Source organism: Sceloporus undulatus, chromosome 2 (genome assembly GCF_019175285.1).
Source record: "Sceloporus undulatus isolate JIND9_A2432 ecotype Alabama chromosome 2, SceUnd_v1.1, whole genome shotgun sequence".
Lineage (NCBI taxonomy): Eukaryota > Metazoa > Chordata > Lepidosauria > Squamata > Phrynosomatidae > Sceloporus > Sceloporus undulatus.
In genome coordinates this window covers 217,777,720-217,803,344 of record NC_056523.1, presented here as the reverse complement: position 1 = coordinate 217,803,344, position 25,625 = coordinate 217,777,720, and the positions used below count along the sequence as shown (strand labels likewise).

The 25,625-nt window shown below is 42.1% G+C and overlaps 2 protein-coding genes across 2 annotated transcripts in view; one reads left to right on the top strand and one right to left on the bottom strand.

Annotated features, from left to right (window-relative positions):
• IGFBPL1 (insulin like growth factor binding protein like 1) overlaps positions 1–22,103 on the top strand; it is a 62,187-nt gene extending 40,084 nt beyond the window's left edge. Inside the window, exons 2-5 of the mRNA XM_042447678.1 lie at positions 16,119–16,228; positions 18,671–18,787; positions 20,630–20,786; positions 21,880–22,103. Coding sequence (XP_042303612.1) covers positions 16,119–16,228; positions 18,671–18,787; positions 20,630–20,779 — 377 coding nt within the window. The 3' untranslated portion in view covers positions 20,780–20,786; positions 21,880–22,103. The remainder of the gene's footprint in view (positions 1–16,118; positions 16,229–18,670; positions 18,788–20,629; positions 20,787–21,879) is intronic.
• A 2,856-nt stretch (positions 22,104–24,959) lies between these two features.
• The window catches only part of TOMM5 (translocase of outer mitochondrial membrane 5), a 2,612-nt gene continuing 1,946 nt past the window's right edge, over positions 24,960–25,625 (bottom strand). The window contains exon 2 of the mRNA XM_042448036.1: positions 24,960–25,413. Coding sequence (XP_042303970.1) covers positions 25,379–25,413 — 35 coding nt within the window. The 3' untranslated portion in view covers positions 24,960–25,378. The remainder of the gene's footprint in view (positions 25,414–25,625) is intronic.

The following is a 25,625-nucleotide window of genomic DNA, read 5'->3' as shown; positions in this document are numbered from 1 at the left end:
AGATAATACTGTTCATCATTAAAGGTGTGGAACTGTCTCCCTGAAAGAGACTAAGGAGGGCGGATGTGGTGAAGCTGTTGAATGACACAATATGAGAGAAGAGTAGGGATCAGTGCAGAGTAGAAGGAATCTTTCTCCTTTTCCCTTGCTTTTGAGTGACAACCTTGATCCCAGCTTCACTAATGATCACCTTTCTCTTTCCCTGTTGCCTGAATGACAATTAGCAAGGGAACATCTATGCTGAATTCAGAAAAGTCAAGATAATCCCATATGTTGTAGCTGGAAAAGCCTGACGGGATTGTTAAAGTTGGTTCCCTAAATTGTCACATTGTGGGTAAAGTAGGGAGCATCTTGCCATCCCACAAAACAACTTGCATAACAAGCACATACAAATCAAGTGCTGGGAAATACAAGCAAAATCTAGTCTGAACCCTAGTGAGACCCTGTTTTGTGCAGTACTCATGGCAAGAGAAAAATTATTTGCCACAATTGCATCTACACAATATCATTCAACAGAGCTATTCCAAGTGACAAGAGCCCATTTGCAGGTACAATGAAAGGGGTTGGTGGCTTATTATAACAGTTTAAAATATTCTTCATAGATAAAACCTGATGTAACTGCTCTGGCTTGGATACCATGTTGATAACAGAGCCAGTTCTGGTTGCTTTTGGCATTCCTTATTGGCAGTTTCAAAGGAGTAGCTTTCTGATTATACAACTTCAGAAGGTCCGCAGGTTTTTCTGAAAAGCTGTGGCCTGGCATGTGTGATTTGGTTTTACCTGTCTTCCTCGAGTCTAATCCTATTTTCCTCTCAATAGAATGCTCAGCATGCTTAAGACTATCAACTTCTTATTTCCTACAATTTTTCTGCTTGTCTTCAGCTCCAACCGACAACTTTTCCATTTCCCCCATCCCTTTGTCTCTCACTTTTCAGCATCTAGGACCTTTAGTTCAACCTTTCAAGAATTCTCAGTGATGCAAAGAACCAGTCTTACCATTCATTCATTCATTCATTCATTATATTTGTATACAGTACTACCTTTCCTCCAAAGCGCTCAAGGTAGCATGCATGGTTCTTTTCAGCACAGAATCTTGAAACATGTTTTACTCAATGGCTGTAGTGTTCTTCCATAAGGCTCCTCTCCAGAAATCACTGTTGTAATGGATCCAGCAACAAGACTGAGGCCTGTTACAGACTGCCAAAATAAAGCTACTTCGGGTCTCTTTGGAGGTATGCTATTTAAATGATGCATGGGTCCTAAGAGTCCAGAGGTCACGCCAAAGCCACACTCCATTCCTAAGCACTGGAGTGCAGCTTTGGTGCACCTTCCGGATTCTTAGGGTGCATGCATCATTTAAACAGCATACCTCCAAAGAGACCTGAAGCAGCTTTATTTTGGCAGCCTGTAACAGGCCTGAGATTTCGGATTTCTTGGACCAACACACAGGAACTCTCAGGCTAGATCAGGCTAGATCCTGTGTGTTGGTCCAAAAAAATGGAAATCTCGGTCTTGTTGCTAAATCCATTACAATGGTGATTTCCGGAGAGGAGCCTAATGGGGGAGGAGGAAGAGGGAAAGGGGTTATATGGTTATAGTTTTATGTCTGTCTGGTTATATTGTGTTTATGTTTATGTGTTTAATTTTTGAATAAAATTGATTAAAAATAAATAAAATAAAAAGCCCACAGAATAAAATGCAAACATACCAGGACAGGGCAGCAGCTTGGTGCATGACTGCCTACAGAGAAATATCTGACATATTATTTTCTGATAACTAATATGAAGTATGGATGGAACTTTGTCCCATGGAAGATTAACATACAAAAGAGAATTGATCCACTGACTTGAAACTGCTGGACTATATTACTGTGATCACTGAAGAAGATCTCAAGGTCAAGCCATATTCAGAGTTCTTCTATATGCATTTAGGCTGAGTATGGATATTTAGGGCATTGTCTTTGGGGACTTTGAATAACAGTCTGGAAAATAGTATAGGTTTAACAGACATTATTATTTATGGATTGGTGCCAATGTCTGAATGCTGCTAAAGACATTGTGTTATATTTCCCACTGATGGGTTTTAAGCCTGTTTGTGTTCTTATGTGACGTTAACTTTATTTTTAACTCTTATCCTATGAATGCTGTATGTTATTGTCTGCTAATTGCTGCATCACTGGTGGATCATTTCTTGGCCACAGTCCTGCTTCACAGACAAGGAGAGGACAGGATCTACAATGGAATTAGTGAGTCCTTGCTTTCGATGCCTTTGCCCACTTATGAGCAAAATGTAAGCCAGACGCACAAATGGACGCACACTTCCTCCCTGGTCAATAGTAGCTGAAGATTTATTTCTGTTTGTGGGGAGGACAGCATTATTCAAGGGTGCCATAGGAAGTATTCAAGGGGAGCAAAGCAATGTTTGGCAGGGTTCTTTGGTAAAATCATGCAAGAAGGGAGGGGTTAGCAACCTTTAGCAGGAGGTATGACAAGGTGTTTCAAGGTGGGTCTTTCAAGGTCTAAGTCAGAGATCAGCAAATGTGACCTCCAGGTGTTGAAGCTTCCATGATCCTTAACGACTGACTGTGCTTCCTAGAGCTGATAGGAGTGACCCAATAATACATGGAGAATCATAACTTATCCATCCCTGTCATAAAGGGACATATACAACTGCAATGGAAGGACTGAGCAGGATAGCCTGGTGTAGCAACCCTATGCTAGGAAGACCAATAATACACCTGTTAGTTCACCCCTGTGCTACAATTGCAGTGGAAAGGTCTTTTTCTTCTTAGTCAATACTTTCAGAGAGGGAGCAAAAGACCATAACTGGGGAGAGAATGAAGTGTGATAATCTTGTCTGTATTCTCAGACATAAGGTAGTGAACTCATGACTACTACAGTGGTACCCCGGGATACGAATGTGCCGCCTTACGAAATTTCCGGGTTACGAAAAAAATCCATAGAAAAAAACTGTTCCGGGTTACGAAGGTTATTTCAGGTTACGAAAAAAATTTTGGTGCTTTTCGGCACTTTTTCGCACGAAATCGCGGCTTTTCCCCATTAGCGCCTATGGCTTTTTCGGCTTACGAAGGATTTCGGATTACGAACGCGGCGGCGGAACGAATTATTTTCGTAACCCGGGGTACCACTGTATAGGAGAAAATGTTTTTTGTGAAAGCCCGGTTTGATTAAAATTTGGTTGAGCCATGAAGGGCTATGTAAAGATCTTTGAGGAGTTGGGTCTCAGAATGCCAATTGACCGATTTATTCTTAGGCTTATTTCATTCAGTTTCAAGAAACACTGACTAAAAGTGAGGCAGGGAGGATTAAAATGAAACTTTATTTATACTGAATTGTACTATAACTTTGGGTCTTCAGTTAGTCAAGAAACCCACTGGGTGACCTTGGGCAAATCACACTCTCTCAGCTTTAGGGAAGGCAATAGCAAACCTCTTCTGAACACATGTTGCCCAGAAAGCCCCATGATAGATTTGCCTTAGGATCACTGTAAGACAGAAATGACTTGAAGGCACACAACAACATGACCCCAAGACAGTTTCATTCCTTTGTGTAAATCTTCCTTTAGTCCTGACTAGAGTAGATCCATTGAATCCATCAGATTTATCAATGTGTTGTCTCACCATTCAACAACTGATTGAAAGGATCTGCTCTCATTAGGATGGGATGTCAGCCATTATACGGCACCAAAGTTGTGTTTAATAGGATACTGCAGGCAGTCCCTGACAGGCATCTTTGTATGGGACACGTGGTTGCAAATACATTTTTAGTGAATTCACACTTCACATCTGTAGATATATAATTGCTGAGTTGTGCACCTCGGATGTATTGTGTGACAGGGCTCAAGAAGAGCCAGGATCAGATTGCCCATTACTGTCAAGAATAATTTCTTCATTTTGCCTCCTGTGGATATAATAGCTAGAAACTGCTTTTGAAGGAAGCGTGCATGCCTGATGTCACTTTGGGCAAAAGATGAGATCAGAGGACATGGGAACAGTGTATCTCTTAATAATTCATAATGCTGCTTTGGGGTATGATCACCATTTCCCTTGGTAACTAAGGCAGTTACTTCTCAGTTCGGCTTTTCTTATTTCTATTTTTTTAGCTTTATTCATTTAGAGAATGAGCTTTGTGCTTGGTATTTCTAGTATCTGACGTTCACTATAGTTGATATTAAAAAAAAGATATGGCCCTTTTGTTATTCAAACCACAAGTGTGATGTATGCAGCCCCTAATTAGCTGGTGGAATACCAGCTGAGTATTACTGGATTTGCATACCCCTGGATATTCCATGTCCAACTCAGGAACTGGGGGATCAGCTAATGAAGAGTTAAGGTTCAAGAAGCTCAGGGGGATGTGCAGCAAGAGTGACACTATAATGAACTCAGAAATGGCTTAAGATGACAGACCCCAGGGTGACACATGCTGTGTTGCAGCTTCAGAAAGACTAAGAGCTGATCCTGGGCTTCAGTTCGCCGCCTGCAAGTGTCAGATTGCAAATGTTGCCCCAGGAAGTTTGCATTATTAGTGAGTGGGATTTATTTATTTATTTATTTTTCAAAATGTATAAAATTACTATGACACCCATTTGAGATGGTGGTTGCTTCTAAAAAATCCCTTAATGGAATCTGAAATATTTGCTCCTGCACTGGCCCCTGAATATATGTTCTTTGTTGTAATGGGTGTTTGGTGCCCAGACAAACAGGCTTCTGCCTAGGGTTGCCATACGTCAGGACCTCCAAACCAGACAAATGTAGGGCAACATTTTCGAATGTAGGACACATTTTTAAAAATGGAGGACACATGAAAAAATGATGCTTTTTTAAAAATGTTAATATAAATGTATGTTTCTTAGGCATGCTCAAAATGGAGGACATTTTGCATTATTCCTAGACAGATGGCAGAAATTTACTTCTCTTTCTGGCCAAACCCCCCCCCCCTCCTAATTCTACAACTACATTTCCCACTCCCAGCAGGCATAGCATTTAAAGAACACACGCAGTCCCCTTGTGCCACTGCAAACCACATTTCCCACTCCTAAGCCTCTTAGCAATCCCCCCTTCCTCCTTCTCCTTGCTCCCTCCACCCCCCCCAACAAACCCTCACCCCTCCTTTTTCCCCAGGTATGTCTCAACTTAGGGGGGATTTATGGGTCAGCCCTTGCAAAGTTTTTTTCTTTTCTAATGGTGGCAAAGCCTTAAGAAGCCCTGGACCCCTCATACACTTCTTTCTCTCTCTCTCTCTCTCTCTCTCTGTCACACACACACACACACACCCACACACACACCTGTCAAAACCCAGAAGGAGCCACTGTTGGTGAGCTTACCGATGGGGAGGTGAGTGAATTGGGTGAAAGGATAGAAGAGTACACTCCATCTGTGAGTGTATTCCTATTTCTTTCCCCTTCCAAGCCAAGATAAAACAGTTTGTCAATGTCTGATTGTCTCCCCCACTCTCTCCATCCCTACTGGTAAGCACGTAGCATAGTCCTCTCGGGACTTGACAGCTTTGGAGGAATTTCAGAGGGTGCACAAAGTGTTTTGTTGCTGTTGTTAACCACCTTCAAGTAGATCTCTACTCATGCCAACCCTGTGGATGAGATATCTTCAAGACTCCCTGTCCTCCATTGTTCTGCTTAGTCCTGAAAAGTCATACCTGTGACCTCCTTATAGGTCCATCCATCTAGTGTAGCCTTCCTCTCTTTTCTACCTCCCTCCACCTTTCCTAGCATTATTGTCTTTTTAATGAGTCTTGCCTTCTCATAACATGGCCAAAGTACAATAGCCTCAGTTGAGTCATCTTGGCTTCCAGGGAGATTTCAGCTGATTCTTCTAGGATCCATTGTTTGTCTTTGGAGTACACGGTATCCTCAGCACCTCTTCCCCAGCACCATATCTCAAATGAATTTATTATCTTCTGTCCACTTTCTTACTGTTCAGCTCTTGCATCCATACAAAGGGATAGAGTGTAAAAAAAAGACACATGAAGCGGCAGACATGGAACTGAATAAGCAAATGTTATGCTGCACCTGTTCAATGGTGTATCCATACCTATGACCAATGTGTGTCTATCCATCCATTGAAAGACCTCTCCCCACCTCTTCCAGCTTATATTATGGGGACAAAGAACCTGTACAGACTGGCACTTTGTTGCCGGCCTGCAGGTGAACTAGGGATGAGCATTCACACACTCCAAGCCCTGTTCCCGCACCTAAGCGCCATCTTGGCACACATCCATGCACACCAGGCACACACATGATGACATCCCTTGGGCGTAGCGCCTAACGGTGCTGCCGCCAGGGGCATCATGGGCATAGCGCCACCTATGGCACCCCTTCAGAACCAAAAAACCCCGCCCATGTGGTTGCCACAGCCTCCTACTGGGCAAAAACAGATGGTTTTTACCACCCGTCTGCACAACTCCAAAGTCAGCATCTTGAGAGCTCCTTAAACTTCAGACAAAACCTGGAGCAGATTTACCATCACACTGGCATGGTGCCACTAGCATCCTGGCCAGTCTGTACGCATTGCAAAGAGAAAAGCTGAACTGGGGAAGGTATGAACTCATTTTTTTATCTTTAAACAAACAGAAAAAAGTTAAACAAAAAGTTACATTTAGACATTATTATATTTGTTGTCTTTCCTTTCCTTATACTTATACTCACCCTTGATCTGCTAAGCCACAGGTGTTACCCCCTACTCTCACTGTTCCTTCATAAGACTTCTTTGACCTTACGCAGACTAAAGATTAAGGTCAGTGAAACCTGCTGGACACGTATACAAAGGCGGTTTTTAAAACAGCTACGGTTTGCCATTGGGGGCTGACTGGTCACTCCCACACGTTTACCTTCTCAGTCGGATCAGAAATTCCTATCTAGTTCCACCTCCCTCCAGTTTGGAAGGGAAAGTGGTCAGTCAGCTGGAGGAAAAGGTTATAGAAGATATTTCTAACAAGATAACATTTATTTAAAAAACAAGCTTCAACACATGTGCTAGGACAACCTTGAGATTTGACTCTGGATTCATAATGGTGGTGAAAAGAAATCGAATTTTCAAAATGGTCTGGCCTCTTCTGACCACCTTCCTCCCAACAACTATTTCAGATTTTGGAATTACGTAATTTGACTGATTTTGCAACTGGCATGGAAAAAAAGACCCCCACATTTCATAGAGTTTACATAGGGTCCACTGTACTAAGATATAGGTCATCTAGAGACTTTGTCGTGCCTCATTGTAGTCTTGTTGCAGTGGCGCTGGTGGCATCCATGTCACGTAGGGAAGGAATCTGCTCTGGAATGGGGGAAGACATGCTATTGATGATGACCCTTAATATGGAGTGACCGGTCTGTTATCCTTCTTCATATGCAGTGAGAACTGGTAGTAATTATCTGTTCTTGGTCTTATTGCAGAGTATTGATGACAACCGTTGTCGTTGGTACTCTGTATTTTTATATGTGTAAAACGCCGTGTCGAAGGAACGCGGTATATATAAGTTTCATTCACATTCAATCGATGAACAGGAGCAAGTACATTTTGATCACCCAGGATAGCCAAGTGATTGCTGTTATCTCTCGTGTTATTCCTGAAGTTTTATTGGAGACCAATACAAATCCAAACCTGAGATAGTTGCTATCTATACAAGGGGTAGGCCAACTCGGCCGGCGGTCCCCACCTTGCGGCCCAGGGCTGTCCGTGGCGCTTGCGTGGGTTGAGTTCTCAGAATGCTTTCAGCGTCCACAGTGCCACAGTCAATCATGTGTTGGACTTTCATCAGGTCCATGATGGAGTCTCTCTCTACTCCTTTGCAGAGCTCAGAGCTATTCCTTAGTGCTCTTAAGTATAAGGGTAGTTTCAGAATGCTTTCAGCTCCACATGCACAGTCATCATGGTTGGACTTTGTGGACCTTATCCAGTATTGTATCTTAAAGTTCGCACTCTTTGCAGCCATATATGCGCCTTCCGTGGTCTTGTGGTCTTCTTGTTTAGAAATCCAGGGCGCGGGAATTCTTGAGCAAGTACTCCCACCTTTACACCCCACCTGCATTAGGGAGTTTTTGTTAATGATCCAAGAAACCACTTGAAGGCACTAGCTTCTTCTGCCTTTACATTACAAAACTGGTGCATAGTCTTTCTGTTGGCCACACCAATGCCCAGCAGAGCTGTGAAGTATACACTATTCCTTGTCTGCTTTGCGAGGGGATCAACCTTCCCTTCTTTAAGCCAATATTTCCTTCTTACGATGGTCCTATCTTTGTCCATCTCAACAGACATTTTGTTATTCCCGCATTCTTCATAACTGCCTGGATGTTTGTGTGGTGTAGACTTCAGATATTTCCACCTATGAGTAGGACAGCCTAAGTCTACTACCAGACTCTCTATAGAGGCATTGCAGCAACTATATACCTGGCATTTGAGCTACAAGACAAGCTGCCCTCCTGCCTAGTAGAGTCGTTTCAACTAGAGTTAACTGAAGCCTCACCTACATCCTTGAATGGGATTTCCCTGCTGAAATCTTGCAGAGCTGCCATATGCTCCATATTGTTCACTTTTATATCCCACTATCCTCTGGACTCAGGTCACTGAGTTTATCACACTGGGGGTAACTTCAGCATTAAAGAGAGTTAAAGCCCATTTAGCATCCTACAAATAAGCGAAATGGTGAGTAATTGTGGGAATGATTATCACACGCAATTGTGCAAATAAAGTGATATCAGAAAGTAACGGAGTGACCACAAAGAACTATAGTTATAGGCAAACAACCTGTTCTCCTCCATCTTCTGCTTTTGATATGTAATCTGTTTGTTTTCTATATTGGCCATCAGGTGATGTTCATGTGCACATCACCTCCTTCATTGCTGTAGAATGTGTTTGCAATGAAAACAAACTTAGCCTCACCAAATTCAGTAGTCATCTGATGCTTCTTTCTTGATTTAGGCCAAATTTCCAGCAATCTTTGGTTTGCATTTTCCTACTTTTGATTCCAATTGCTATGCGAAACCTGTTTGGTGTGTGGTCTATTTCTCCTGGACTTCAAACACAGAGGCGGGTACAAACCGCCAAAAAATACGTATGGAAATAACGTATCGGTTCGGAAGGGGTGATGCTTCCGATCCCCCTAACCCTAGTAATATTCCATACGTACAACCTGGCGGCACCCCTTCCACATGGGCGGCCACCTTTTTACGTATCTGACGCTATGCGTCCGCACGTGTCACGGGGTCTATGACGTTGCGGAGTCGCCCCTGGCGCATCACGACGTCATAGAGGCGCCGCTTAAGAAGCTCCTTTGGAGCTTCTTTTTCGGTCTGTGCGGGAGCCGCGCGGGTGGCTGTCTTCCGGCTCCCGCATGAGCAACTGGCGGCGGCAGCAGACCGCTCAAGCAGTGTTTATTAACCATCTTTTCCCCCCTACTTTTGCCTCCATAATTGGAGCATAAACTTGGATTTTGTTTATATTGATGGGTTTTCCTTGAGGTCTTGTTGACATTATCCAGTCAGACTTTACATTATATCCTTTTACTGCTTTTGCTACATCTCTCCTCGCTATTAAAGCCACCATATTTCTTCATAGATTTTCATTTCCAGAATAAAACACTTTGTAATTATCTGACTCTGTCAGGTTTAGTTCACTCACCTCAACTATTTTGATGTTTATATGTTCCATTTCTTGTTTTACTATATCTAGCTTCCCCTAGTTCATGCTTCTCTCATTCTGTGTTCCTATAATATGTGTTGTGCAGCTTCAGATCTTCCTTTCACCTCTAAGCATATCAACAGATGAATGTCCTTTCAGTTTGAGTCTTGCACCATTAGCCACAATGATCCTTGTAGTTGTCCTCTGCTCTACCCCAGTATCAGGGACGTAGCCGGGGGGGAGGTTCTTGGGGTCCGGACCCCCCCTTCCATTAGATAAAATGAATGGTGTGTGCTGCTGCGCCACCGCACCCAAGCCCCATTATAATGGTGGCACTTAGTCTGGACCCCCCCCCCTTCCCAAAATCCTGGCTAATTCCCTGCCAGTATCTAGTTGACTGCCTTCCAACCTGAGAGTCTAGTCTTCTGGCACTATCACTTGTTTTATTTTGGATTGTCTCATCATAGGTTTTTCATGGTAAAATACATTCAAAAGGGGGTTACTGTGAATTCTTTTGCATAGTACTAACAAGCACTAGCAGTGATGCCACTGCCATTGTCTCTGAGAGATCTTCCACCAGTGTCACCCCACACTGCTGCTGCCCATAGTTGTTTGGCAAATTTAGTCTGGCTCCTCAGCAAAAGCCTGACCTTACCAGCGGCACAGCTATCAGTGCCTGGGTAGCAGCACAGTTTAGGTGGAAATGAATCGGGGAATGAAGTTAATTTTCTGGACCTTCTGGTAGGAATGTAAAAGCCTGTCAATTTCTTTTTACATTTGCATTTATTGCATTTATTGGTATCCCAGTGGCATTCTCACTCCCATCCCATTTCCATACAGGGTTATAAATCCCACACACGCACTCACAGATGTTTATGCACAGTTTTTCTACATTTACACATTTCTTATTTTTCCTGATGAACATATTTCAGTACATATCCCTCTCATCCATCCCTCTGTTCCTTCTTCAAATATTGACATTTTTATCTGTGCATATTTTAAAATGAATACATGTTTTTCCCTACATATTTTTATTCGTTAAAATGAATCTCAAGCCTTGGCTATGTATGGCTTTCTCAGGCTAGATGTTCTTTGTCCCTTTGTCAGTCTGAGGAGGTGTGAAATTGGTATTTTTATAGGAAAATGCCATACTTAGTTATTTGCATCTCAACCTTCAGTTACTGCTGATCATAATAGCAAATATTAAACTCTAAATGAGGGTTGATTAAGCACAAGAAGACAACACATTTGAGTTTCTAATTAGACTAATAAATGGATGGGTCTCAGTTGTGTTTGTCACTGTTCACAGAGAACCAAGATAGTAATACTAATTCTAGATCAATAGAATAGAAAGAAAAAGGTAGGCAGGGGTGTGTGCGTATATTTTGTGTACATGATATTTGCTTATATTCTGCTAATGGTGGTAGTTGAGGAGTTTGATGAAAGGATGCATTGTATCCTCATTTATGCCCTTTCCTTCTTTGCTTGGAGTTTAGGCTGATGAAGGATGAAGAAGGATGATGAAAGATGATTCCTGATGAAGGATGATTCTGCCTGCCTTCAGCTTGGTTTAAACTCCTTGCACAAAGCTTTTTTATTCAGTCTTTGTAATGGGGCTGGGGCAAATATTTGCCGGGAGAGAATTGTGTTGGCCTTTGTGCTGCAAAAAAGTGGCACTGGGGAGAAATATCCAGTTTTGGGATCCTGTAGAAATGCTCTCTGTGTCCCAAGGCTGAATGTAGCAAAATGGACAGAGCCACAGTCAGAAGGGAAAGGCTTTGTAGTCAGAACTGGGGATGGATAAAAGGATCTGTTCAAAGTTGGTTTTGATATCTGAGACCAATTGAGGCCCAATTACTGTTTTAAAATACAGAGGACTGAAATCTAGCCCATTATAATATTTGTATCCTGTCCTTTTTTGAAGGAGCTGAGAGTGTTGTGCATGAGAGTTCGCCTTCCTGGCACGCAGATACACACACACACACACACACTTTTACCCTACAAAACGACCGTCTGCAGCAAGTTAGGTCTATAGATTAGACTGACCTACCACCCAGCTAGTTTCATGGTTGAGCAAAACATGTGGACTTGGATGTCTGCAGATCAATTAGCCCTCACTAGTTCTCTTTTCATTATCAGCCATTTGTCAGAAGAAATGTAGTACAACATCATATCAAAGCTGCATTGTTGCCACTGCATTCTTGAAAAAGAAATGCAAAATAATTGCAAATAATTGCTTTGATAAAAAAAATAAATGTCAGAAGAAACGGAGCATATTGCTTTTATAAGGGGAAAAGACTACTAAAAATCTGTTTTGTAATCCCACCTCACCCATAAAACCACAGGATACATATGGAAGGCACAATTGGGCCACTCACATTTGAGGACCATTGAGTTCTACCTGGGCTCTGGTTGGTATGATTCCTTTTTCAGATCCAGAATGTGAATAGAACATAGCTCTACCAGGCAAAATAATTAAAAATGATCACGACCACAGCTTTTGTCTTTGTTTTCAAAGATACCAAACTGATAACCAGGTCTGTTCCCCCAAGCAGTTCTACCTAATCCCTAGTGGCACTGTTTGAGGTTTTTTTTTTAGTTTGTCATCATGGTATGGCCAAAAAAGATGCCCATAGTTTGGTTCATAAAGAAATGACATATATTGGGATATTGTTGTAAAAAATAGACATATTCCACCTATCTGTTTCTTAAACTCACTCTTTGACTTTGTGAATAAACTGCAAGTGTAAATAATGCTTGTAAAAAGCTGTGAAATCCTTGATGTGCCAAATTTCTCATGCAGCCTGACCATGCAGGACAATATCTGGAAAATTATCTGGGAATAAATAAATAAATAAATAAATAAATCTTTTATTTGTATCCTGCTTTCTGTAATAAAACAATGAAAGCGGTTAACATAGTTAAAAGTATTCAACATACAATACTTAGTACATATAATATTACAATACCCCCTGAAAAAGAATTAAACATGTCACAATTAAAATTAATTTAAAATAAATTATTAATAACAGCATAACCAATGGGCAGAGTGGTAGCATAATACATGATGCGAGGGAGTAAAATCAATTTCTATGGCCGAGTGCTTTTATACAGGAAAGTCCTGAGAATACAGGATCTCTCAAGATTTGCAAAAATAGGAAGAGCTATATTGGATCCATGCAGTACAGGCCAGTAGTCTCTTCCTTATTCATTGGGAATACGTTTCAAGATTCCCTGTGGATGCCTGACACTCTGGATAGTACTAAACCCTATACCTATCATGTTTTTGGACCTCGATTGGACCTCAGTGAGCAAAACAGCAGATAGGGACTATGTTAAATTTTCAGACTCTGGATGACCACGGCAAACCATGGAAAGCAAAACCGTGGATAAAGGTGGACTCCTGTACTCTAAAATAGCAGCTGGAAATCTGCTCTTCCTGCTCTAGGCAAGAAACAAGAACTGAATTGTAAAGAGTTTTACAATTGTACTGGTGTTTTGGATGTACTGTAGTTCCGTAGTTTACAACTCAAATCTTCAGGCAATCAAAAGTATTTGTGGGGTACGTAATACAGTTGTTACAGCGAGCCACTTGACAACTAATTTTGATAGCATCACTATGGAAAAACTGTAAACCTCTCTCTTTCTTTCTCTCTCACACACAACACATACACACATTTAAATCAGAGAGACAACTGTATCTTATAGCAGATGTGAACAATTATGCCATTAGTCTACCCTAACCCTTGAAACAGAAGAGACTCAGCAGGTATTAATCCCTGGATCCAAAGGGAATTACACTGCATTCTGTATGGAATGCTTCATCTCTTTCTAAACTCAGTTAAGCAGCCTTACTGAAAATATTCATTTATCAATGGTAATTTTACAGATGGGAGATCTTCTAACAGATGGCCTTATCCTCTCCTCCCTTGGCTCTGTCCCCTTTTCAACACAATATGATCAGGGACAGGTGCCAGCAGTGAAGAAAATCCACACCCTCCATCCATCCATCAATAAACAAACAAACAAACAAACAAATCCTACCTAAGCATCCTCTTCCGTATTCCCCCAACATCTTAAGTGTGCCAGGTGTGTTGGTACCAGCTCAGTGGTATAAGCATAGGCCATGATTTTGTAGAGTTAAGCTTAATAGAGAGGAGGGTTTCGAGCAACAGTGATGGTGTATTCATAAAGATTGGTTCATAGATATCCTCCTGTGATAATTGCCATCTGAAAGAAAAATAGTGCTAATGTGGAGAGGACCCAGAATGTCTGCATTTTCCTCACAGTCTGTAAAAACTAGAAGAAAATTGACTTAATTTTTGCAAGGGTGCCCTTCCAAGAAGACTTCTCATTCTTCAGAAATGTTGCCATAGATACGGCTAGGCAAGCACTCTGCGTGAAATAAAAAGGGGAAATATTGAAAAATTAAGGCACCTGGAATCAGTGTGTTCCCTTTGTGTGCTACAGGCTCAAGGCAGACACTATTCTGCCTTTTAGAGAAATGAAGCAGATTTGAAAAGAGAAACTGCTGCTCGTGGCATGCATGCTTATCCTGTTGTTGCTTCCATTATATGGTTCCCAAGTGCTTCAAAAATCACTTTGATCAGAAACATCAGCGAGAAAATAGAAAGCTTTGTGTAGCTTGCAGGCTCGGATTTTGCACCCCTATCGACGCTTTCAATGCTCTGAAAAACTCTTGTTTGACTTCAGCTGCTATCTTTTCCTCCAGTGATGGAAATTCTGGGCTTACTGGTTGACCAGACTGTAGAATTCATCCAAGAGCAATGGAGCTGGCTATTATTTGTGATATATTGGGCTGGTGGTTTCTGTGTTAGGGAGGCTGTGAAGCCATTCCAGATTTTAGTCTGAGCTTTAGCCAGGGTGCGATATTTATTTTGGGATTGTGTCCATCACCTGGATAGCTCCTCTAAAGTTTGGACTAAAAGCCAAAAAACTGTAATTGAATATTGGGACACTGTATATACTCATGTATAAGTCTAGAAATTTTAGTCTAAAAACTGACCCCCAAAAAACACGTCGACTTATCCACAGGTCAATATAAGTGCTGTACTTTCATTCTTATTTTAATAAAGGAACTATCTCCTGGTGGAGGGCAAGAGTGTAATCTGTCCTGGAAGCACTGATCCACCTCTACTCTCTCATCCATCCAGCCTTTAGTGTGAACACAAACAATTGTGCCTAAGTTCTTTGGTACTATTTTCATTTGCTTTATTCTTTAGATTCTTTGTTACATACCCCTGAGTTTCACCCTTGACTTATCCATGGATTATATCAAAATTCATAATTTTGGCCGCAAAACTTGCCCTCGGTTTATACATGGGGCTGACTTATAGTCGAGTATAAATGGTAGTTTGGATGGAACTATAAAATATATTTCTAAATTCTGATAAATAACATTGTTCTCAAAGTTCAGCCTTCTAGATGTTATGGGTCCCTCCCCAGCACCATTTCCCATTGGCGATCCTGGCTAGAACATGTTGCATTTAAATTCCAAAACATCTGCAGGACCAAAGGTTGGGAACCACTGCTGTAATCTGTAGTTTTAAATGATCTTGTTCTAGTCTCGAGTGCAACCATTTTTTCACTTTCCTTTCCAATAGGCCCACAAGGAAGCAACTACATCCGAGTTGTTACTACTGCAATTAGCTACATCCAAACAGGGACATGCAAGTCATTTAAACTTTGCTTTATTGAAGCAAATGCAGCCATGGTCAGAAACCATGGTTTGATCTTGACTTGTTTCAACAAATCATGATTTGGTAAAACAAAAGAGAATTCCTGGCTAATTTATATTAATAAGTGAACATTTTCACTCCGTTCCTCAAACTGTGTGATTGTAGGGGAGGGAGACACATTCACACTCTAGGCTCAACCAGCCTTGTTCCAACACTTCTAAACTGTGGTTAAGGGTGATTTTTTCTTCTCACAAAAAGGTAGATGATAGCAGGGAGATAACCATGAGATTAAGGAGTATTCGTGGTGGGGGGGAAACCAATAGTGGCGTCCATGAGAAAGGACAGCTTCACACCTAGATAGTTATAACATATTTCTTGCATACCTGGTTTCAAATTTATTTTTACAGCCATGAGGGTGGAACACTTTTAAAAAGAAAAAAAATTAGTAATTCTTAGTTCTCAAAAGTCTACATTTTGCACCAGGCTCAAATTCCAATTGTTCAACTAGAATTGCTGAACTTAAACTTTCCAAGAGAGTGCATTTAAATGCAGCCGTAAGGTAAATTAATACATTTTACTTGATTGCTATAGTCCAACTCTGGGAATTAAGCAGATTTAGGAAAAATACACTAACAGATTACTGCTGCTAACTAGCTTCCCACTCTATAGAACCTCTGTATGCCAAAGGCAGACATCTTCAAATCCATTCAGTTCTAGAAAAGCTGAAATTCTGAAATGTGGAGTTTGTTTCTTTGTTTCTCCTCTTCCAGCTCCTGCAATTGTTGTGCCACCAAAACGGATTCACAATGTAACTGGAGCACAGGTCTACCTCTCCTGTGAAGTCAAAGCAGTCCCAACTCCCATCATCACTTGGAAAAAGGTATGTTTTAAAAAATCACCCTTCTTAATTGCCTAAATGATTTATAGGAACAACTTTCTAGAAACATGACAGTAACTCTCCCGGTACGACCATGATAACCAAACTTTCCCAAACCAAACAATATTCAAATTGGCATCCATAGTTTTTTGTGGGTTTGCCAGGCTATGTGGCCATGTTCTATAAGGGTTTATTCCTGTCATTTCGCCAGCATCTGTGACTGGCATCTTCAGAGAATGATGCTGGTGAAAGGTCAGGAATAAACTCTTATAGAAAATGGCCCGAAAAACCCACAAAAAACTAACCTCCAAATATGTTGTACTGCAACTCCAAGTATTCTTCCAGGCAGGTGATGGGGTTCTGGGAGTTGTAGTCCTACCCCTCTGGAGGGTGCCAGGTTGCAGAAAACTGCTCTTCAGGCATTTAACCAGTGACTTCTCCCTGCCCTCCTCCCACCCTCCTCCTCCTCCTCCTCTTCTTTTTCCACAAAGCCAGAATTGTTCATGTAACTTATACTTTGTGGTTCAAATCAGGCTTGGTACCAGGTCACAGCTAGTACTTTCAGGCAAATGCCAGCATCCTGACATTCACACACCTTTTATTTGCCCAGAGCTGACAAAAGCCAGCATGACATAATGGTTTGAGTGTTGGATTATGATTCTGGAGACCCGAGTTCAATGTCCATTTCAGCCATGGAAATCACTGGGTGACATTGGGCAACTCACACACTCTCAGCCCCAGGGGAAGGCTGCGCTAAACCTCCTCTGAACAAACCTTGCCAAGAAAACCTCATGATAGGTTCTCCTTAGGGTCACCATATATCAGAAATGACCTAAAGGCACACAGAAATAACAACAACAAAAACACCACACTCATGCAGCTAGGGTTCTTCTGTGGCTGCCACTGCCACCATCCGTTGCCAATAGTATTACAAAATGGCCTCAGGACGAGGTCCAGCCATACATAATTCATTGTCTCAAGAAGGCTGGTGCTAAGCCACTTGCTTCTGCTGCTAGGACAGTCTGGATCAGCTGGTAAGCCTACTGAGTGCGACACTGGTGGCACTTTGGCCTCTACAAACCTGCAGTTGGGCTTTCTACTTATTCCTGGCAGGGATGTCTGAAGTATGTTTGATGCATATGAAACTCATTGAGAAAACACCAGAAAGTGATGAAGGTAGAAGGTAGTCCAGGTACACCTCAAAAACGCGGCTTCCTGACTGCGCGGGCCGGCTGCTTTGCCGCCGGGAGCCGGCGCGGCTCCCTGGCCCCAATTTCCAGGTCGGGGCCATCCTCCGCCCTGATTGGTGAGCTGGGCGGAAGGGCCCACCCCTTCCGCCCGCGCTGCTCTGTAGGGGCGGAGGAAGCCTCTATGGTGAGGCTTCATTCCTCCAGGGCAGCTCATTGGTTGGGCTGCCCTGGGTGAGGAGGCAGGGCCTTGGCCTATTTAAGGGCCATGCGGCCAGGCCCCACAGCCATTTGCCGCTCGGCTCTCCCACCCACCCTCTACTTGGGTGCTTGGGGTTTTCTGTCTCAACTTGGGGCAGCAGCATAGGCCAGGATCTGGTTGGTTTGGTTACCAGGACTATGGACCACTGGTTTGGGAGTCAATAGGGACCCGGGGGCGAGCTGGGCATGCGTTGTGGCCATTGCGGGGGCCACAACATGGTTAAGCCACCCAGTGACTAGGGGTTTTGAGAACAAGAGACCGTCTGGTGTGATGGCGGCTAGTTGGCGTTCTTTAGCCCCTAGGTCATCCCAACGCCTGGCGGTCACCAGGTATGCTGCTTATCAATTAACCGTGGGGTTAGTCGATGCTTCAAATCCTGACCTTATGCTTTGTGCCAACCCTTCTGTTCTGGTTTGCTGTTGCTAATAAAGTTGTGGCCTTTCATCCAACTTGGTTTCATGTGGTTTTTAGCGCCGGCCTCCCAGGCAAAGATAAACCTTGACCACATACAGGTTAAAGGGATTCAATATGACAACCTGAGAAAATGTGAAGTGTGTAGCTCCAAAGAAAAGGTGAGATGAGTGGTCACATTATGAGCTTAATATTTGTGAATCTGTATTTAAAGTATGAGGCACACTGTGACCATTCACTCTCAACACTTCTAGACTCATTCCACCACTCTTTTCCTGGCCAAAACCAGGCCGTATTTCTCGGAAAAGTTTGAAACAGTAGTTCACTGCTACTTAACTATATACAGTATATATATATATATATATATATATATACACACACACACACACACACACACACACACACACACACACACTTGTTTTTCAAAGCCAGGAGTAGACTTCCAGACACATGCAGTTTAAGGGTTTGGGATGATGACAGTGACTGTGACCTCTGGAGGCTCCCACAAGCAAAAAATTGCCCCCCAGATCAAGGTATGTTATTGATCTTGGAACTGAAGCATTCTCACATTGTTATATGTTGCAGGTAACAGAGTCCCCAAAGGGAGTTAAACTCCTAGAAGAATTGCCTGGAGACAGAGTCAACATGGCCATCCAGGTTCGAGGTGGTCCTTCTAAACATGAGAGCACAGGCTGGGTTTTGGTAAGTCCATGGTGGTGAAAGGAAGGAGGTAATAATACTGCAGTCACTGTAAAGGGGAAATGTTTTTTCTGTTGCAAGCTGTGCCTCCTTTAGGGAAGGAAAAAGATGGAAATCAGGTGACCATTCACATGTGGTTGCAGTGAAAGTCCCAGCAGCTGTAGACAGCATAGCCAATGGTAAAGAAGGCTGGGAGTTGCAGTCCAACAACATGTGGAGGTTACATGATTCCCAGCCAAGCCTTTGTACTTAATTTGTCATGGATTGTGTACTGATACTAGGTGGAACTGATGTCAACAATGGATGAGGACACTCATTTTATTATTATTATTATTATCCTTTATTTATAAAGCGCTGTAAATTTTCTTTTCTGTTTTCTTTAGTTATGCTACCCGCATTTATCTTGCCCTCCAGCCCCAACACAGTCAGCTGCTGGAGGGAGGACAGCTTGCTCTCAGCTGGAGAGAGGGACTTTGACCTAAATTAATGATTCCAAAACTCTGGCCCACTAGGTGTCTGGGACGTCAGCTCCCAGGAGTCTCAGCCATTTTGGCAAATGATCTGGAATGATCTGGGAGTCAGACCAGCTGAAGTCCATAACACCTGGAAGGCCAGAGTTTGGGAATTACTGAACTAAATGCAATGGCTAGTCCCAAGTAGAGTAGGCCCCATGAATCAATGGGATTTATTCAGGTGTTGATGTATCAATCATAAATTGATTCAGAGGGGCTGGCAATGGCATTTAGGCCAATATCAGAATTAGACCAAGAACTGGATAGTAGAACCCAACCCAAACCTCTTGACATCTGTGGGCACCTTCTCCTTCAGATTCTCCAGCCATGTCTTGAAATGTACTTTTAAGCCACCGTTCTCTTGGCTTTTCTTTCTTATATTATCCCAGCTCAGCCATGCAAACTCACTGGGTGACTTTGGGCAAGTCACACTCCCTCAGTCTCAGAGGATGGAAATAGAAAACCCTCTCTGAAGAAACCTGCCAAGCAGATCCCATGATAGGGTTGCCTTGGGGTTGCCATATATCAGAAACATCTTGAAGGCAAACAACAACAAATGATACCACTAGACTGCACCTCATATTTTCTAAGCCATTCCCCACAGAAGACCAACAAATAAATTTATTTAAATTAGAAATGTACTACAGCACAATAGCTCATCTGTTTTGTGTAGTTCAATAAACGTTTTCTTGCTTTTAAAAAAGAAGAGATGTACTATATCATTCCTCAAAGCCATTTTCCATATGAAATTCTAGTGAAGGAGAAAATGAGATTGCCCCTTGTTGTAAGACAGGAGTGTGCATTTGCCATGGATCTGCTCTAGATTAGATGACACGAGGTGCATCCTAGCAGTGTCTTATTAGAAAAGCCAAGAGAATGGCAGCTTTAAACATTTGAAAACACAGCTGGAGACTCTAGTTTCTGGAATCCAAAATCTTCTAGGAGGTAGCCCATAGATGTCAAGGGGTTTTAGTTGGGTTCAACCATATAGCTGCTCCTCGGTCACTTCTATATCTAGATTCATAAAAGTTTGGAGACTTTAAAAGGCGGGTGTGAGAGAGAAAGAGAATAGCAGACTTTCAATGGAGAATAGCACACCCAAGAGGTCTCTACATGTAATGTTTTCCATTTGGGGCTACATATTTCTTTTAGGGAATGGGGGCTCAGGGGCACGGTGAAGAACTGCACAAAAGGCTGCTGTAGGTCACACAGTTCCCACGCTGTTGTAAGATTTGAGAATTGCATTGACATGCACTAACCCTTTCATTGCTACACTTAACATTTTTCATCTTTGTGGCCGTGTATTCCTCTCCTCCAACCCAACACTCTGCAGATTAATCCGCTGACAAAAGAAGACGAGGGGATTTACCAGTGTCATGCCACAAATATGGTGGGAGAAACACAGGCAGAGGGAAACATTAAAGTTCTGGAGCAAAATAAAAATAAGAAGGCTCATTTCCAAACATTGGGAGGCAAGAAGTAGCAGCAAGGTAACAGTGATTCTAACAAATTCAAATAAAATCTCACCAAACAGTGATACCTTTATTGGCCAACCAAATATGCTTGTTGCAAGCTTTTGAAGCTCTATGGCTTCTTCAGGCAAGGTGTTACAAACAAAACAGGAGAAAAACAATTGGAGATATTAGTCAGATGCCTGCTTTATAATGTTTTTGTCCTTAGTTAAGATGGTACGGGGAGGGTATGTTTTGCAGGCTGGCCTTCCTCCTTCTGACCATGTGGCAATTGGGAGATTTTCAAAGTCCAGGAAATTTAAAATCCATTTGATTCTAACAGTCATCTTTAATTCTAGGAATACATGTTTTCAAAATGTGTGTAGGCTCCAGCTTTCATCTTATTTGACAACAAAGTCCCTGTTTTTGTATGATGCTCTATAGCGGAGTGGAGAAGGTGCAGTCCTCTAGATATGGTGGTCCATGGGCTGCCGCCAGTCCATAACCAGATGCCATTTTCTGTAGGGTTTCCAAGAAAGAACAGATTTAGCCAAATACAGTACAGATGCTGGCACATTAAGAAAAGAAAGTTCTGATCCATACAGGCTAAGAAGCACTGCTCTAGACAGCCTGGTGCCTAGTTAATACATTTGGTATAACCTCTAGTTCATATCCTTGACTGAAAAATAAAATCCAAAATATAAATGCAAATATTCTTTGGACCCCTCTTTTTCTCTATGTTGGAACTGAATTGTATGTACCTCTGAGCAGGAACTTGTCCCTTTTTTATATCATTCTGTAAGGCAAGGATGGGGAATGTGCCCCCTCGTGTTGTTATACTGCAACTCCATCTTCTTCGTTCCTACTAGTTTGTGACACCATCAGACAAGGGAGCATTTACATACAGGACAAAAGGAGAATAAGAAGTTCCAGAAAATAAATGTCTTATTTTTAGCTTACGCTTTATTCATTATTTCAGAAGAGCTAACATAGCAATGCAGTTCTCCATCTTTGTAAAAAGCCCCGTCCCCTGCCATTGATCTGAATAGTGTGCTTCTCCTCTTATGTATAGGTAAGGATCCATAATGCTTCTACAACTGACATCACCATCTTTCCTCTGCTTTCTCTATAGGAAGACATTATTTGACGACCTCTGATAGAATCGGAGCTGAGCACAGACTAGATACCAGTGAATTAGTAATTTAATTTCCTACCTGCCAAGGACTAGAAGACACTCTCTTGATATTCTTTTTTGCTCAGTGTTGCAGTTTTTATGCCCTTTTCTAGAATGTCTGATTAATATTGACCCTGTAGTTAATGTAACAAATGCTCAATTAAAGCATGTTTTTAAAAATATTTTAAACCTGTTTTTTTACTGACACTCTCAAATACTTCTTAACATTGTTCTTTTTATCAGCACTCTCAAATAGACCTCTAGCACAGCATTTAAGAGCATCCTGAAAACAGATCCCTGTCTCTCGGCAAAATTTACTTTAGCAACAAGTGTCAACTATAACGGTTTTATCTGTAAAATTAAACCAAGATTGACAGTTCATAATTTTGACCTTTTGCTGTAGTGGTTTGAGCATTAGGACTATGACTCTGGTGACCAGTGTTTGATTCCCAGCTCAGCCATGAAACCCAGTGGTGACATTGGTCAAGTCACACTCTTTCAGCTTCAAAGGAAAACAATGCCCTCTGAAGAAACTTGCCAAGAAAAGCCCGTGGTTGGTTCACTTTAGGGTCATCCTAAGTCAGAAACAACTTGAAGGCATACAGCAACAAAGTACCTACTGCCTGTGGTGAATTTTTAAAAGGATTGCCACCTTTTTCTTCCCTGGATCTTGTACCATTTAATAGTTGTTTGTGTCATGCAGAAATTAAATAAATTAAATAAATGTATTTCATATGAACATAGGCTGCTGTAATTGGCAGACCAGACAAGGGATACTGTAGCTAAGGCACTGACTCTGTTGATCGGAAGATTGGCAGGTTGGCAGTTCGAGGTCCGGGTGCCACATGATGGGATGAGCTCCCATCACTAGTCCCAGCTTCTGCCAACCTAGCAGTTCAAAAGCATGCAAATACAAGTAGATATATAGGTACCACTTCAATGGGAAGGTAAACAGTATTTCTGTGCAGTCATGCTGGCCACATGATCACAGAGTAGTCTCTAACAGCACTGGCTCTTTGGCTTAGTAATGGAGATGAGCACCACCTCCTGTGATCGGACATGACTTGACAACTTTGTCAACGGAGAATACCTTTACTTTAATTGGCAGATAAGACAGGATGGGGTAAAGGCCTGCAATCCTACGTACATGGGAACAAGTCCCACTGACCTTTATGAGGCTTATTTCTGAGAAGATATACACAGAACGGTCCAGTTAACACAAGACACCTTCTAGTGCTTTGACATTATGTCAGGGGTGGGGTAACTGTGGCCCTCTGGATGTTTTCAGATTGCAAGTCCCATAATCCCACACTTGGCTATGCTGCAATGCTCAGTGTAGCATAACAGGTCCCTACCTATACCTAAACTGCACTGATCCATACACCACTACCCCAAGTTACTGAATAGTCTCTGAAGCCCCAGCATGGATCTTTCCTGCTATGTGAAAAGCAGGCAGAATCACAGAAGCATATAGCTACACCCTCATAACTAGACACAATATGATTACAGCAGTGCTGAGGATCCCTGTGAACCTCAGCACTGATATCATTTTGCATCTGACTATGGAGACATAGCCAGACACTCCTGCAATGCTGCTCGCTCCAAACAAAACAGGGAATGGCTGTACTGGGGATTCAGAGGCTTTTCAGGGTGGGAGCTTTGGGTGCTGCAGAGGGAGGAGGGAATACTAATTCCCACAGGGCCAAAAATACACACAAGGAGAACGTACATGTGTGGAGGTTTCTTAACAAGTTGTCAGCTAATCTCTCTTGATGCTTAACAAGAAGCATTTCTCACTCCTAGTAGAGCATTGGACTACAATTTGAAGATCAGGATTCGATTCCTCACTCAAGCTTTAAAACCCACTGGGTGACCTTGGGCAAGTCCCACTCCCTCGCCCTCGGAAGATGGCAATGGCAAATCACCTCTGAAGAAACTTGCCAAGAAAACCCATTACAGGTTCGCATTAGGGTCACCATAAGTCGGAAATGTCTTGAAGGCACACGGCAATCTTGTGTGGGACAAGTAGGTAGGGGTATGCGTCACTGATTGTGGCATAAAACTAATAGTTCTCCTCACAAGCCCTCTGAATCAAAATTCAATTTTGACCAAAGAAATCTACAACAAATTGGGAAACCTGAATGTTGAAATAAGTATATAGCTATCATGCTAGAAATGTTTAAGTGAAAAGATATTTGCTGCCACCTGGTGGCTTCCTCCACACATTATCTCAGCAGTTACTTGTTGCAGGCCAAAAACTTAATGCAGTATTAAATATGGTCTATGTACAGTAGTTAAATTCCCATCTAATTTGCACACATAAAGACCTGTTCAGGAGAGATACACCCCACTGTGCTTAAACCTCCCCTTGTTTTTTTCCCCCAAGGGAGATTACAGTCCTGGTCCTAAAGAAAAATTGGAAGGCTAATCGGTTTTAGCTTCAACTGTGATACCATTTAGGGCAGTGATTTCGGAAGTATGGTCCTCCAGATGTTTTGGACCTTAGCTCCCAGAATTTCTGACTATTGGCCAAGCTGGCTGGGGCTTCTGAGAGCTGAAGTCCAAAACAGCTGGAGGACCAATGTTTTAAGAATGACTGGTTTAGGATTTTGAAATCTTTCATTTCAAAAAGGCTCTAAACCAGCACTGGGGAACCTTGTGGTCCTCCAGATATTCTCATTTCTAATCAGCACCATCCATCTGGGCCAACAGTGGAGGATTTCCATTTTGAAAAGATTTCAAAGTAAAGTTCTTCATTCCTATCTAGCCAAATTGAGCTTCTGCCCTCCTTAATCTGATCTTGCATTACAGGAACACAGGGTGAAACCCAATGCTGCTCAAGTGGAAGTATGCTTCTGTACAGGAGGAGAGTGTCAAGGAACACTGGAGGGCGATGCAGTGGTTGTTGTATTATTCTATTAATACATGGCAATCATAGGACTGAATTTGATTCCACGCAGATGGTACGACTGGAAAAGATTTGACAGAAAAATCAGTATCACTGATTTGACTGTAAACATTGCAGTACACTATGATTCGAATGTATGCTCCGTTTTATTTCAACCATTCAAGATTTATTAACTGAAGCTTCACATGATGATAATCTTCGTACCGAGACAGTCGAGTGAAAACAACACCATTCTAACATGTCACAGAGAGAGTTCAATCTGGAAGCACTTTGTTTACAGTTCAGTTTCCTCAAATCAGGTCTCATTATAATCCCTGAACAAGATCACATTTGCAACAATGTAAAGAAACGGCATTCTGACACATGAAGAAAACAAGGACAAGACATTATTGGTTTTCCTTCTTCTCTCTTCTATAGCTTCCAAGGCTAAAGAAATGTGTGGATCAGTTTGTCAGGATATGGAGCCTCTTCATTGCAGCCTATTCAGTAGCATGGCAGCCACAATCCACCTGGTCTTCCACGCAGGCCATCCACGAAGCTCCTCTGTTTTCATATGCTGTCCAGCTTCTTCAAAATGTAGGGAGCTGAAGAAACACACACTTGTCACGATCGTAACAATAAATTTCATGCTTTTATCATCAGTAAAACAAATTAAACATTCGAGTTACACACACAGTTTCATAATTCAGTACTAATAATTACAATCAATTCACGGAGCACAGTTACTGTTTTAAATCTTACCTCACCTGAAATGTTCCTTATATAACATCTCCTAACATGTCAATAGATTTAATTA